The sequence below is a fragment of the Leptinotarsa decemlineata genome, unplaced genomic scaffold (genome assembly GCF_025532065.1).
Source record: "Leptinotarsa decemlineata unplaced genomic scaffold, Ldec_3_MD MMD2_P_RNA_scaffold_2, whole genome shotgun sequence".
NCBI lineage: Eukaryota > Metazoa > Arthropoda > Insecta > Coleoptera > Chrysomelidae > Leptinotarsa > Leptinotarsa decemlineata.
Window position 1 is genome coordinate 22299439 of NW_027412529.1, and position 14044 is coordinate 22313482.

The 14044-nt window shown below is 35.3% G+C and overlaps 1 protein-coding gene across 1 annotated transcript in view; it reads right to left on the minus strand.

Moving 5' to 3' along the window:
- Positions 1-14044, minus strand: part of LOC111507834 (mitochondrial-processing peptidase subunit alpha) — a 39755-nt gene extending 25711 nt beyond the window's left edge. Inside the window, exons 1-3 of the mRNA XM_074185710.1 lie at positions 13870-14044; positions 13520-13773; positions 8652-8731 (exon numbers count right to left, since the gene is read on the minus strand). Of these exons, the coding sequence (XP_074041811.1) occupies positions 8652-8731; positions 13520-13773; positions 13870-13925 (390 nt within the window). The 5' untranslated portion in view covers positions 13926-14044. The remainder of the gene's footprint in view (positions 1-8651; positions 8732-13519; positions 13774-13869) is intronic.

The following is a 14044-nucleotide window of genomic DNA, read 5'->3' on the forward strand; positions in this document are numbered from 1 at the left end:
CTATCAGTTGTGCCATCAGTACCACACCGTCAGCGGCCATGGAGATCCTTCTAGATCTACCTCCTCTCCACATTTTTCTGAAAAGAGAGGCTAGATGAACTGCATACAGACTTGTGCACATTGCTAATTGCACAAATCAATTCAATGCAGAGTGTAATAGACTGTTGGTTGACATTGGAAATCACAGCATTCTGGAAATGACCTCTGACTTTATGCCTCCAACTGTCACCTACGAACTGCCTTATAAAGTACTATTCCCGAGTAGAGAGGACTGGATCCTGCGGGAGAAGGAAATATTAAGAGCAGATAGTTGTTGGTTTACAGATGGATCGAAAACACCTTCCGGTTCTGGTGCAGGTGTTTTCAGTCGCAGAACCAGGACAGAATTATCTACCTGCCTAGGAACTTATGTGACTGTATTTTATGAGGAAATTTACGCTATTGAATTGTGTGCGGAGAGATTGGATAAATCCAATCTCACTCACAAGTCAATAAAAATATTCTCGGACAGTCAAGCGGCGTTCGAAGCTCTTGGCTCCTACCGAGCAACGTCTAAATTGGTAGCAAACTGCCAAAAAATACTCTCCTCAACAGGAATACTAAACAGATTGTCTCTGGTCTGGATTCCTGGCCATACTGGTCTGGAAGACAATGAAGCTGCTGACTCTCTTGCAAAGGAGGGTGCTGCAAGCGGCTTCATTGGACCAGAACCTGTCATTGGCATCGCTTTGGGCTTTGCCAAACAAACACTGAACACCTGGATGACAAGAAGAGTTATGGACTTCTGGCAGAATCTTCCAGGATTGGCTCACTCCAAGGCGTTTATTCACCCTTCGAAGCTTGATTCCAAACAGTTGTTGGACTACACTAGGGATGAACTCCGATGTCTAACAGGCCTTCTTACACGTCACTGTCGTTTGAATCATCACTTGCAGAGACTTGGACTGTCGGAAGACAGTCTGTGTCGCCTTTGTGCCTGCCTCGCTGGCAGCGGGGCAGGCACAAAGTACCGGGGACCGAATCAGGTTCTTTGAGTTCGGCAGATCCGTACTCTCACCATCTGACCTGAAAGACCACTCACCATACAAACTAATCGGCTTCGTTAAGAAGCTGGGTTTATTTGGCCGAGTGCGAATAGGTGTGAGCCACAATAAACCCTTAGGGGTTGCGGTGGAGGGTCGAATAGACCCACCTACAACAGTGAAAAGGTGGTAATACTGGAAAACTCCAGAATCTCCCCCACCACCAAGAGAATTATTCAAGCCGAGATTGCTAGATCTAGTGGCTTGGGCAGAACAACGACTCTGAAGTAGGAATTTTTGTGGCTATTGGGTCAATTGCCGCCGAGACGTGGAGAAGTAGTCAAGTGGTGTGACATGTGCTCTTCGATGAAGGGTCCGAAGACAAGGCTAAGGGGAGTGTTGAAGCAGAAACTCAGTGGATGCCCTTTCTAGATGATCGCCGTTGGGTAACATGTACCCAACAATTTTTTCGTGAATTTTGGGCATGGAACGTGTGGCAGCGAAGTTCGTTTCGAAATTGCTGAATTTTGACAAAAAAAAACCATCGCAAAAGTATCACAACGGCGATTCAGATTCGCTCAAAAAGGTCATAACTGGTAACGAATCATTAGTATATGGTTATGACATTGAAACCATAGACCAATTATCCCAATGAAAGAGTCCTGAAGAGCCAAGATCAAAAAAAAAGGTAGCCAAGACAAAAAAGGAGAGCCAACCCCAAAAAAGGCAAGCCAAGACCAAAAAAAGAACGCCAAGTTCGATCAAACTCGGATAAAATGTAATTTTTAGTCATTACGTACGTAGAAGTTGATATGATCCAAATTGTCATTAAATAAAGCACAAATCAAGTAGAATTTAGTGAGTGTAAAAACACTTGAGAGAGCTATTGTATGGTGTTACTTGAACTCAAGAATTGTTTGACAATAATTTGTTCATTCCCTTGTTATTAATACCAATCTACAAACATGAGCATTTCTAAAAGAGTAATTCACAATCAAGATCGTGAGATTACTCAAAATGTATATAAATATATTCAAACTGAGAAAGATTGACAAGCTCTATCATTACTGTGGAAAGCATTATTACTGAAGTTAATAACAAGTCATCTGCTGCTTCCCTCAAGTAACCAAGGAAATCCATTAACAAACCATCAACTTCCAAAGGATCAATTGATGAATTTGAGGAAGAAATGATCAGAAAAATCATTGACTCATAGAATGAAATGGTAAATTTATCCCTAATGCTTCAAAACGAGCATTTCAATTATGGATAATGCCAATGTTCAGGTTGATCCTAGGGTTGATATGGGTACCAGTAAAGAATGAAGTAGCAACCTGTAATGTCTCATTCAAACTAGCTGATGTGCGGAGTCTAACAGAAGTGAAAGTTCAAGAAGTGACGACTCAAAACCGGCAACACATTTGCCGTAGAGAAGATTGAAGGAGAATATATTGAAAGAGAACACATTATGGATGAGGTGGAAAAATTCAGTTCATAGTATATGTTGGAAGGATACCAGTTAGAGTGAATCAAAACTGCCTGACAATGAAACAGATTGCGATGAGTAAGGTTGCCAATATTAGCTTTTTTTTTGTAAATGCCGTAATAATAAAATGTTAACTTTTTATGCTGCTTCCGTGGTGGCCGTGGTAGTGGACGGACGTGCTGATAACGTCCGCCCACAAAGAAAGTACGCGGATGCCATGTGCTATCGTGGGACTCCGTTTTTGTGTTGTGCCAGTCCATTATGTTGATTAAGAAAATGTGTGTCATCAAAAAAAGTGATGAATAAAGGGCCCCCTTTATTCACCCCGGTGTCCAGGCCGGGGTAGTTCGGATAACCACGTAAAGGGGGCTGTATATGTGAAAAAACCCAAAAGGTCTCCCAAGCAGGAGGCAACTCCATAAAAAACCAAATTGTTTTTGTTAATCAAGAATTGTTTTTATAATGAAAAAAAGAAGTTGAAAAAAAATGGGTGGCAGCATTGCTTCGTGCAAGACCACTACGCCCCCCGACGAAGCTCCTGTTAACTAACAGGAGGAGCATTGGTCAAATGCGCCAGACGATAGGAAGCATCGACCATCCAAAATAGAGAGAGAGAGAGAACTTTTTATGTAAGTGTAGTTTTCTTTTACCTTTCAAATGGTGTCCGGCCGAAAGTTTGGTTTCGGTCGAGTTTCGGCAAAAAAACGGTTCAGTTTCGGCGACAAACCTGCCGAAACTACGACCGAAACCGAAACTGCATTCGGGAGTTCCCGCGCTATGATCGGTCATGTTCGGCTCGTTGAATTTCATACAAGCGACGAAGACATCTCTGTATCTGTAGAGTAGGGAAGGTGAGTGTAAGCCCACGCACTTAGGCCACATGTGACCCATTGTACATCCTCTCGAGGAGTTGTCCTCCTAGGTCATCGTCCATTCTGTCCTTTCCAGGAAGGTGGGCAGGTCGCTGGGAGACATCTCCTTTATATCGGCAGGTGTAGGCCAAGACTCGCCGAACACACACTCTATTATTGACGATAACTCCGGGCACTCGCACAGGACATGCCTGACAGTCTCATCTTCCTGTTCACACATCCTGCATAGAGGTGTGTCCACTAGCCCCATATTATGGAGGTGTTTCCTTAGTTGAAAGTGGCCAGTCAGAAATCCTACTGTAAGGAGTAGATTTTTCCTGGTCATCGCCAGATATTTCTTCGGCGCCAGCTTCCCAGGGTCGCCCAAGGTGATCCTGGCAAGATTAGATCCTTCAATTCCATCCCATCTCTTTAAGCATTGAGCATGGGTGTAACATTTGACTAGTTCCGCAATTATCGAAGTCATCAGGCCGTGGGTGCCACTGGGTCCTAAAATTCTTAGTTCAGCCGCTTCCTTGGCTGAAGAGTCGGCAATGCGATTACCTTTACTCCTGTCGTGTCCTTTAATCCACCTCAGGATAATGTTATTACCTACCGAGGCTTTGGCTAAATCTTGGTGGCACTCTAGTACTATCCCTGAGGTAACACACTGTCTGTTAAAGGCTAATAGTGCTTATCTGCTATCAGTGCAGATTGTTATGTTTTTGCCAGAAATTCCTTTCTTGGTTATTTCTTTTGTGGCGATTGAGATACCAGCCAGTTTTGTTTGGACCACGCTGGTATTTCTTCCCATTCCCCACTTAATCCTTAGGCTTAGTGATCTGGAGTACAGTCCACGACCTGAGCCTTTTTTGGTTTTTGAGCCGTGTGTATAAATCCGTATTGCATTTGTAGCATCTGACTCTTTGTTCTGCTTAATTTGTATTTTGTAGGGTTTATTAAACACAAACCTGAGGTTGCGCAGTAAACGCTTCCCGCCATAGGCCCAGCCTCAAATGACCCATTCCTACTTCAAGGTTCACACCAGCCATGGCAACGCATTAACGCAACCTCCTTAACGTACAGCGACGAAGACATTTTACCGAGCCCACGTGCCTAATCATATCATGACTCGTGACGTACTTTGTGATTTACTTTGTTTATTACATTAATATTAAGCACCTATTGTGATATTAGATAACAACTTAAATAAATAATTTTATGTTCAATATATTTGAAAAAATATCAATAATATTCAAAAGAAGGATCTACATCTACTCAAATAAACACCTCACCTATTTTAAGTATTTTCAAGGTGCAATGAATATTTTTTCTTAAATAAGGGTTTGTTATGTTCGTTGTGAAATTAGCCGCGGTGGTAGTGCGCCTGACTCACGATCGGAAGGCCGTGGGTTCGATTCCCGCCTCAACCAGATATTTTTCTCGAGAGAATTTATCTGGTTGAAGCTGGAATGATTCTGCAACCATGTTAGGAATCACACGTTAACTCAGAGTTGTCGTTCGCATGGGGACGACAGCTGATTAACGTAAAAACAGATTTTAAACAGATTTTTATGTTGATTATCAATGAGTAAAAATGTCAAAGACTGCATAACGTTGTGATTTAAAGATAAAAAACAAAAACTGACTGATTGTTATAACGTTTTCTTTATTTTTCCCTCAAATCATAATCCTTGTAAGGAAGTTTCGGTTTCAGCCGAAACTGTTTTCGGTTTCGGCCGTAAAAACCAGTTTCGGTCGGACACTACTTTCAAAAATGTATCTACTTATATAATGATAATTTCTGCAAATCCACTTTTCAACTTGGCCAGTGTGAACTTTGTCTGGACTATTGCAGTTCTATTAAACTAATAATTGAGTCAATGTTTTTTCAGTTTTCACTCGAATAATGTTGTTTCTTACCATCGAAGCGACGCGCATATATTTTCAAGGTCATAGACGGTAAGAAAATCAAATACCTCTAGCAATAGGTTAGGTAATAATAGTTGCAGATATTATTCACAACACAAATGGAGTGAGAAAACTTTTTTCCTGAGAATAAGGCAGTAAATCTGAATATCATTGACAAACACATGTCCAAAATGCTGTATTCCAATTGTTTAGAAGAGTTTTGATTTCTATGAAATCATATCAAATTCAGTTGGAGAGAATAGGATCTGGGCTGGTAGACCACGATTGAATGGAACTTGTAGTATCAAAAGTTTTGTCTCGAACTGTGGCAGATATCATCAGTGGTATATACGTTTAATGCGAGGACTAAGGTTATATCTCGGAGTTTCAGCAGTGACTGATAGCCCGGATTTTGACACAATTATGACACAATGCTCAATTTACATAGCCCGTCAAGTTTTTCAACATATAGGAACGGATTTGTGAGACCCGAAGGGAGCAATAATGTCAAACATTTGAGCACAAGTATTGGATGGTTGAGATGAAAAACTTTTTGTCGGCAAAGATGTGCATTGTCAGATGCATTCTTCATTTTTTCCAATGAGTATAGCATATGAAGGACTGGATCAATTGTAATTTCTAAGAACAATATTTTAGTAACCTGTGAGACAGGTATTTCACAATTATGGATTAATAAGGAATCGCTAATGCAACACTGTCGTATTAACTGGAAATATCAAATCTAACGATCTAGCATCTTTGTGTTTCTAGACAATATTTATTTATTTATTAATTTACGGCAATGCCTATGTTTTACAAAATAATTAACAAGTTTATACATATGTATTTAACAATAATCTGAGCTAGTTTTAAGGAAACAATATAAAAGATAAAATTTTAAAAAACTTAAAAATAAGTTAATGAATTACAATCCTTTCAGTCTTTTTAAATGTTTCCAAATAATTATTAAAAAATTCTAAATCTACAAGTCTAAATTTGCAAGTCTCAAAATTCTACCTACAGATTCATTCCAGCCATAGTTGGTGTGATAAAAGGGTACTTTGAAGATTTCCGAATTTCTTGTTCTCCTTGGATTCACATTTAAAGTAGTAAGTTCGACAAGTTCCGTGAAATTGATTCCGTGAAATTGATTCCGTGAAATTGATTATTTTATGAATTAGTGTAAGATCTGATTCTAATCTATTATGAGTCAGAGTATTCAAGATAACAATGTCCAATATAATTTAAGTCATATTCACCAATATGATATTCCCAGTTTATATGCAGAGTATCTTATAAACTTATTTTGAACACTTTCAAGCATATCAATATCCACCTGATATGAATTAATCCAGGGATGACAGAATGTTGGTCTTAATCTTATATGGCTTGCGAAAACCACATTGATGGTTGCTGATTTATCTTAAACATATTCTCGATGTCAGTTGCAGTGAGGCAACTCACGTGGTTTTCCAATGGGAAGGAATTTTTTTTTGTAAGACAAGTTGAAAAGTATTCAGTCATGAACGGAAGCTTCATCAATATTTAGTCGTTTCGGTACTTGTTTTATTAAACACTGTCGAAATATAATTTTGCGCATTATGGAATTGATGACATTAATGGAAGAGTTTTGAGATCAGTTGTGGATTTAATCTGTGAACCACTGGCATATCTCATAAACGAGTCATTTTCAAGTGGTATCTTTCCGGGCCTAAAACAATCAAAATGTATACCAATATTTAAAAATGAAGGTTCCGAACATGATGCTGCAAACTATCGCGCTATTTGTGTTCAGAATCAAATTTCCAAAGCGTTTGAAGCTGCCTACTCTGTCTGGCTGATCTCCTACCTTGAACATTACAAAATCATCTCCAATGACCAAAACGAATTCAGGAAAGCTAAATCAACTTCAACGGCTATTGAACAAGCTCTGGATTTTATCTATGAACAGCTTAACAACAAAAAGAATGTACCAGGTATATTCTATGATTTAACTCGTGCATTTGATATGGTTAACCACAACTTACTCTTTCGTAAATTATACAGCAAAGGAATTCGTGGAATACCACATGATTGGATAGTATCATATTTGACAAATCGTTCTCAAGTGACAGTAATATATAATAGCAAATCTGACTGTAAGAGTGCTGAGTTAGGAGTGCCCCAGGGGTCTATATTGGGACCAACTCTTTTTATAATATTTTCAAATGACATCTACGATACATGTACCACATCAAATAGAATGATACTTTATGCTGATGACACAAATATACTCTTAGCCCATAAAAACTTGGGAAGTCTGGTAAACTTAGGTAATTATGCATGTGATGAATTCAGTAAATACTGTAGCGAAAATGACCTTGTCTGCAATATGAAGAAAACTATATTTATCAATTTTTTACCCAAGAACGGTACCTCGAATCCAGATCTAATGAACAAAATCAATATGTGTGGTGAAACTCTGGAATACTGTCAGGTAGCTAGATTTTTAGGAATACTCCTGGATCAAAAGCTAACATGGGAAGCATATATCGACAGTTTATGTGTGAAGGTTGGCAGTGCAAACTACGCAATTCAGAATCATGGACTGGTACAATCAAGGATACAGTATGGATTGATCTTCTGGGGTAACTCTGCATATACTGACCGCATTTTTAAGGTTCAGAAAAGAGTCATTCGCTGTATGGACAAGTCTCGTCCACTGGACTCTTGTAAACCACTGTTTAAAAAATTCAACATCCTACCATTGCCGTACCTACACATATTACAGCTAGTGTTATTTATCTATGATAATAAGCACCTATATCCAAAAAACTCTGATGTACATAGTTACTCTACTCGGGGTGAACATACTCTATACCACCCCTAGTCTCGCTTGAGTGTGAGTCAAAATTCCCCAAAATACTTGGGTATTAAATGTTTCAATAAAATAACAACTTTTATAGGGACCAATAAAAGTAGAACTGTAATGAGGAATGAACTATATGATTTCTTGTTGGATAACTGCTTCTACAGTATGGATGAATTTCTTGCTTTTAGTGTTTAGATAAATGACTTAGTTTATTTTATACACGTAGTCTTCTTTTTTAAGTTTGTTCAAGATCAAACATTTGTGTTTTGCTTTTAGCTTTTTACTTTTGACTAGTCCAATAAGTTTTCTCATGTATTTAGTCTTGTAATTATGCATGTGTGAAAATTTTAGTGTTGAATAAAACTATTTCTATTTCTATAGCAAAAATAATGATAGGTGTTTTCCCCTGAAAATTACCATCTTATGTTACAGATGGAATTGTGGATTCAGTTAATTTTTAACAAACTGTCTTAGAATAATAATTGGCTAAATATGAAATATGTTAATTAAAATAAAAAAATATTACTCACATTGAATGCTAATTTTTCCAAAAAATGGGAAATTCCACTTGGATACGCCACTTCGTACCTTGGACCAGAATCGACAACAACTGTAAATAAAGTAATATAACATTATGTAACAATTTCAGATTTGACAATAATTTTTATTGAAAAAATAGTCCAGCAAACATATGCAATGTTCTGATATCTTTCAACCATTTGCCATGTTGACATTTGCTCATTGTTATTTTAATGAGGAACGTTTCAGAAATTAATAATGAATTGCTGCAAAATATACAAAATTCAAACAAAATTTCCATTTGACAAGAACAACAGGGAAATTCATCATCCAGATATGCCGTCTATCAGAAATATTAGAACTAAGTTAAAAACAACTTCCTAGCAGCTGGATTCAACCAATTGCTGTATAATTTCTTGTGCTTCATGTTTGCAGAAGTATTTTACATTGCTTTCATATATTACTGTTACTTCCACTTTTCATTAGTTTATAAGTTAATTATAAAGTTTTATATTTATCTCTATTACTTTTACAAAGTTGTTGAATTTCTCACATTGTATAAGGACATTTTTCGCATATCTATGAGTTTTTCATGTTCGCTCCGATACAGGACCTAACTAAAAAAGATAGTACCCAGTAGTCTTCGAACCAACACCAAACCTCTTTTTTAACACCTCGACACGTGTTTCAATTACCAAGTGATTATCTTTAAGAAGATCAATCTTTGATCCATAAATTAAAGAGCTGAACAAAATACGCGCGGCAGGTTTCTTGCACCATCTATCAACATGTGTACAAAGTTGTTTCAATCACATTTCTCGCGTCGAGACTTTTTGACAAAACAAAAAACAATATTATTAGAGTTTAATCCCAACACCAAACCTCTTTTTAAACACTTTGACACGTGTTTCAATCACCAAGTGATCATCTTCAAGAAGAAGATTAAAATTTAATCCATAAATTAAAGAGCTGAACACAATACACGCGACAGATTTCGCTTCTTGCACCATCTATCAACATGTGTACAAAGTTGTGTCAATCACATTTCTCGCGTCGAGACTTTTTGACAAAACAAAAAGCAATATTACTGGAGTTTAATCCCAACACCAAACTTCTTTTTTAACACCTCGACAAGTATTTCAATCACCAAGTGCTTCAGCTTCAAGAGGAAGGTTAGACTTCAATCTTCCTCTTGAAGATAATCACTTGGTGATTAAACACGTGTCAAGATGTTGAAAATAACGGTTTGGTGTTGGATTAAATTCCAGTAATATTCATTACTACATCAAAGGTTCCAAACAGTGCATCACAAAAAAACAAAAGGGACAAAATGGTCAAGGCTTTCGCGGCCAAAGTTTTCAATGTCACTATATTTCGGGTTTGAAGACCGTCAATTTTTGGAATATCTTCCTGACGTTTCGCTGACGCGAGTGGCTAGCTTCTTTAGAGGTTTATATATCCTGAGTTTTTCTCTGATGACTGGATATTACGGCTGCATAAAGCGTATTTTATGTTGACTCCGGTAGTTTGGTGTGCTAATGTGGGACCGGTTCTGCTCCTTATTTTTATATATATATATATATATATATATATATATATATATATATATATATATATATTTATTTATTTATTTATTTATATATATATATATATATATATATATATATATATATATTTATTTATGTATATATATATATATATATATATATCAGCCCTAATTCGAATATTTTCCTATTTGCTGAATGCCTTCAAGATGCAGAATCTTTGATTAGCAACCAACTATGCGATAAAACCAATATAAAACCAATACAATTAATTCACTTCAGTATATTTAAATGATCCACCTTTCAGAAATAAAATCCTACTGTGAAGTTTATGGGTATATCTGTAGATCAAAGCTTCACTGGAAATATCACAACAACTTCTGAGCTGACTTTCCTGTTGAGACGTTTATGCAACATGGCGTCAAAAACTTTCTCGTAACAGCCTATTTCTGATTCATTCAATCAAGAATTGGATATATCTTATTGGCAATGGGCATGCAGCATCTGCATAGAATATTCGATTTACAACGTAAAGCAGAAAACATTGTGGATGATCTTGGCCATAAAGCTGATTGCAAAGATGTTTTCGTGAACCTCAATATATTAACACTGCCTCCTTTATGATACAACGATCATATTTAAATTGATTTCCATCATTTGAGTAAAACACATACAGATGTGAACTATTTTGCTCCAAAAATATTTAATAAATTGACAGACTCCCTTAGGTCTCAATCTAAATAACTTTCAATTGAAATTAAAAAATTACCTAATGAAGAAATGTTTTTACTCTTTCAATGAACATTTTATCAATCATTTTAATGACATTGGATGATTAATCACAAGATATGGTGTTTGTGAAGTTCTAGTTTAAATTTTTGTTTTTAGTAATTGGGTCAAGTTTCTTATGATTTGTGAAAAAAAATATGTATGGCACCAATAAATTTATCTATAAAATGTATTTCATAAGTTTTGGACAAGTCAGATTTACCTATTAATTAATTAATAAAAAAAACTGACTTATTATAGAGATAAAACGGACTAAAATTGAGACAAAGAAAACACACACTAGCAGTCTTCAAGCAAGTCTTTTATTGTTATTATGAAATCACTGTATTAATAGGTATATACATGTATTGTACATGTACATGTATTACATGTATTAACCATACTTTATCAACAAAAGTTTTCCCTCTTAGACAATGAAGTACATTGTTGATTGATTGATTGATTGATTGTCCTGTTTTTGTCATATTACATACAGCTGTTTCTGAAATATGAAAACTCTTCAATGGTATTGAACCATTGTTTGACATAATCATTGATGTTTGTTAATACAGTATCCTCATCAGCATTCCTATGTACAGAAAGAGAAAAAGATGTTTCAGATACATATATAAACGTAAGTCAGTGACATAAATTAGAAAGAGGGAAGGACCCAGTAGGATCTCTGTGATAAGTCCCTCTATAGTAAACCCTTTTTGATAGAGCGTTCCTGTCATAAAACATTGTAGTAATACACCCTGTGTATTATGTTACTTAGATGATTCAATTATTATAATTATTATATAATTAGATATGACTTAATTATTATATTGGGAATACCTCTGATTTTGTAACCTTCCAATTTATCTCATTACTCAATCTCATTACACAATCAAAGGCCTTCAATATATCCCTATAAATAGCTAAACATGATTGTTTATTTGCAAAAACTTCAAGAATATTGTTAGATAACTTGTTTATAACATCTATAGTACTTTCACTTCTTCTAAATCCAAACTGATGGTTGAATATGAAATTGATAAGTGCAGTTTATTGTATGATTTTCACTATAAAGGGTTTTACAAAAACCACTACACGTGTTTCGCTATACAATAACTTTCTCAAGCATAAACTAAAAGTTACTTCTAAATTACAACCATTTTATACTCTAACCTATTACTCATATGCCTAATTTCTAATGAATGAATCTACCTGAATAGGTCAGGTATGAATTCATTAACTATATCAATAAATTTTTTTTAGAAAGTATGGAAAATATACCTAGGTATTTTTACCTGGATATGAACAGATTCAATAATGGCAAATTATTCAATTCAGTTTGATCATTCATAAGATATTGAGATTTTCTGAATTTGTTTATTTCCATACTCTCCAAGAGGTTGAGTTTCAAACCTTCCTTCTGGAAATGGGAGGGGCTTGTATTCATGGTTGAATTCATGTCCCTCTGTGATTAAATGAGTGGCATACTTATGTGGAATTTATTTTTCCATTCTGGAAACTATATTTGTGTTCCTTTATGCAGGCTTTGAACGTTTTTCCAGTTGGCATATGTGGAATTTATTTTTCCATTCTGGAAACTATATTTGTGTTCCTTTATGCAGGCTTTGAACGTTTTTCCAGTTGGCATATGTGGAATTTATTTTTCCATTCTGGAAACTATATTTGTATTCCTTTATGCAGGCTTTGAACTTTGTTCCAGTTTGAGAACGTTCTCAACGTTCTCATTTAATCACAGAGGGACATGAGTTCAACCATGAATACAAGCCCCTCCATTTCCAGAAGAAAAGTTTGAAACTTAACCTGTTGGAAAGTATGGAAATAAACAAATTCAAAATTCCTCAATATCTTATGAACGATTAAACTGAATTGGATAATTCGCCATTACTAAATAGTTAGGTATATTTACGGTACTTTTGAAAAAAAAAAAAATATATATATATATATATATATATATATATATATATATATATATATATATATATATATATATATATATATATATATATATGTGTATGTGTGTGTGTGTGTGTATGTATATGTAATACCTATTATATCCTATTAGTTGCCTATCCCATTGGATAGGCAACTATTTATAATAAATGTGAGAGTTTAAGTGATATACACTGTTTGAAAAGATCAGAGATCTCAATATTATTAACAATATTCTCCATAAAATAATTTACATAAATTTCATATTAAGATGAGGCATCAGATCTATATTTTTCCCATTCTGTATAATGAGTCACATGTTAAAAGGTTTGACCATCTTAATCCTTATCTCGCACAAGTTTCGACTTCTGAGGGTTGTCGTTCGTAGGGGTGCGACAGCTGGTTAACGGAAAAACAGATTTGAACAGATTTTCTATATTGTTTTGTTTTTATTAATAGTTGAGGGATTATATGTAAATTCAACATTTGATTTCTGATTTTCAACAATTAAAATATGTGTTTTACGATTTTAATTTTATGAGAATCAAGAGTAGTATAAATAACGTGAAAGCTTTTTTGAAAGTCTCCGTCATGATCACCCAATTAACAGAAAGTCTCACCTCCAACAGTGCAAAACTCTCCAAATCTGTCTTCTGATGCCACGGTGAGACCATTGGATAAAATTGTGACTTTGGTTTTCTGATCTTCCTCCTTGAAATTAGAGTAAATAGGTTTTGGTAAATCCTTGACAGGTATGTCCATAGGTGGCATTTCAGTTACTTTATTTTTAGGTCTTTCGGTCAAGTTTGTCCATTCTGTTGATGTATAATATCTTTGAAAATACTTCCCAATAGTTTGTTTTGATTGCCATGATCTTGAAAATAAGAATGAACATGAATTAAAATCAATTACAAAATTTCTGATAAAAAATGTAACTATTCAAAAATGAGGTTGTTTATGTAAAACTTACCTATTGTTTGAATTTACAATAACTTTAGTAAGTTTTCTACTCATTTGGAGCGTCATTGATAAAAAAAGATAATAGGAGTTGGGATTGTTATGTCTTCAAAAAATAGTTTCAAATGGTTTGTGTATGTAAATTTTTATTTATAACTCAGAATTTTGACAAATGGAAGATGAAAATG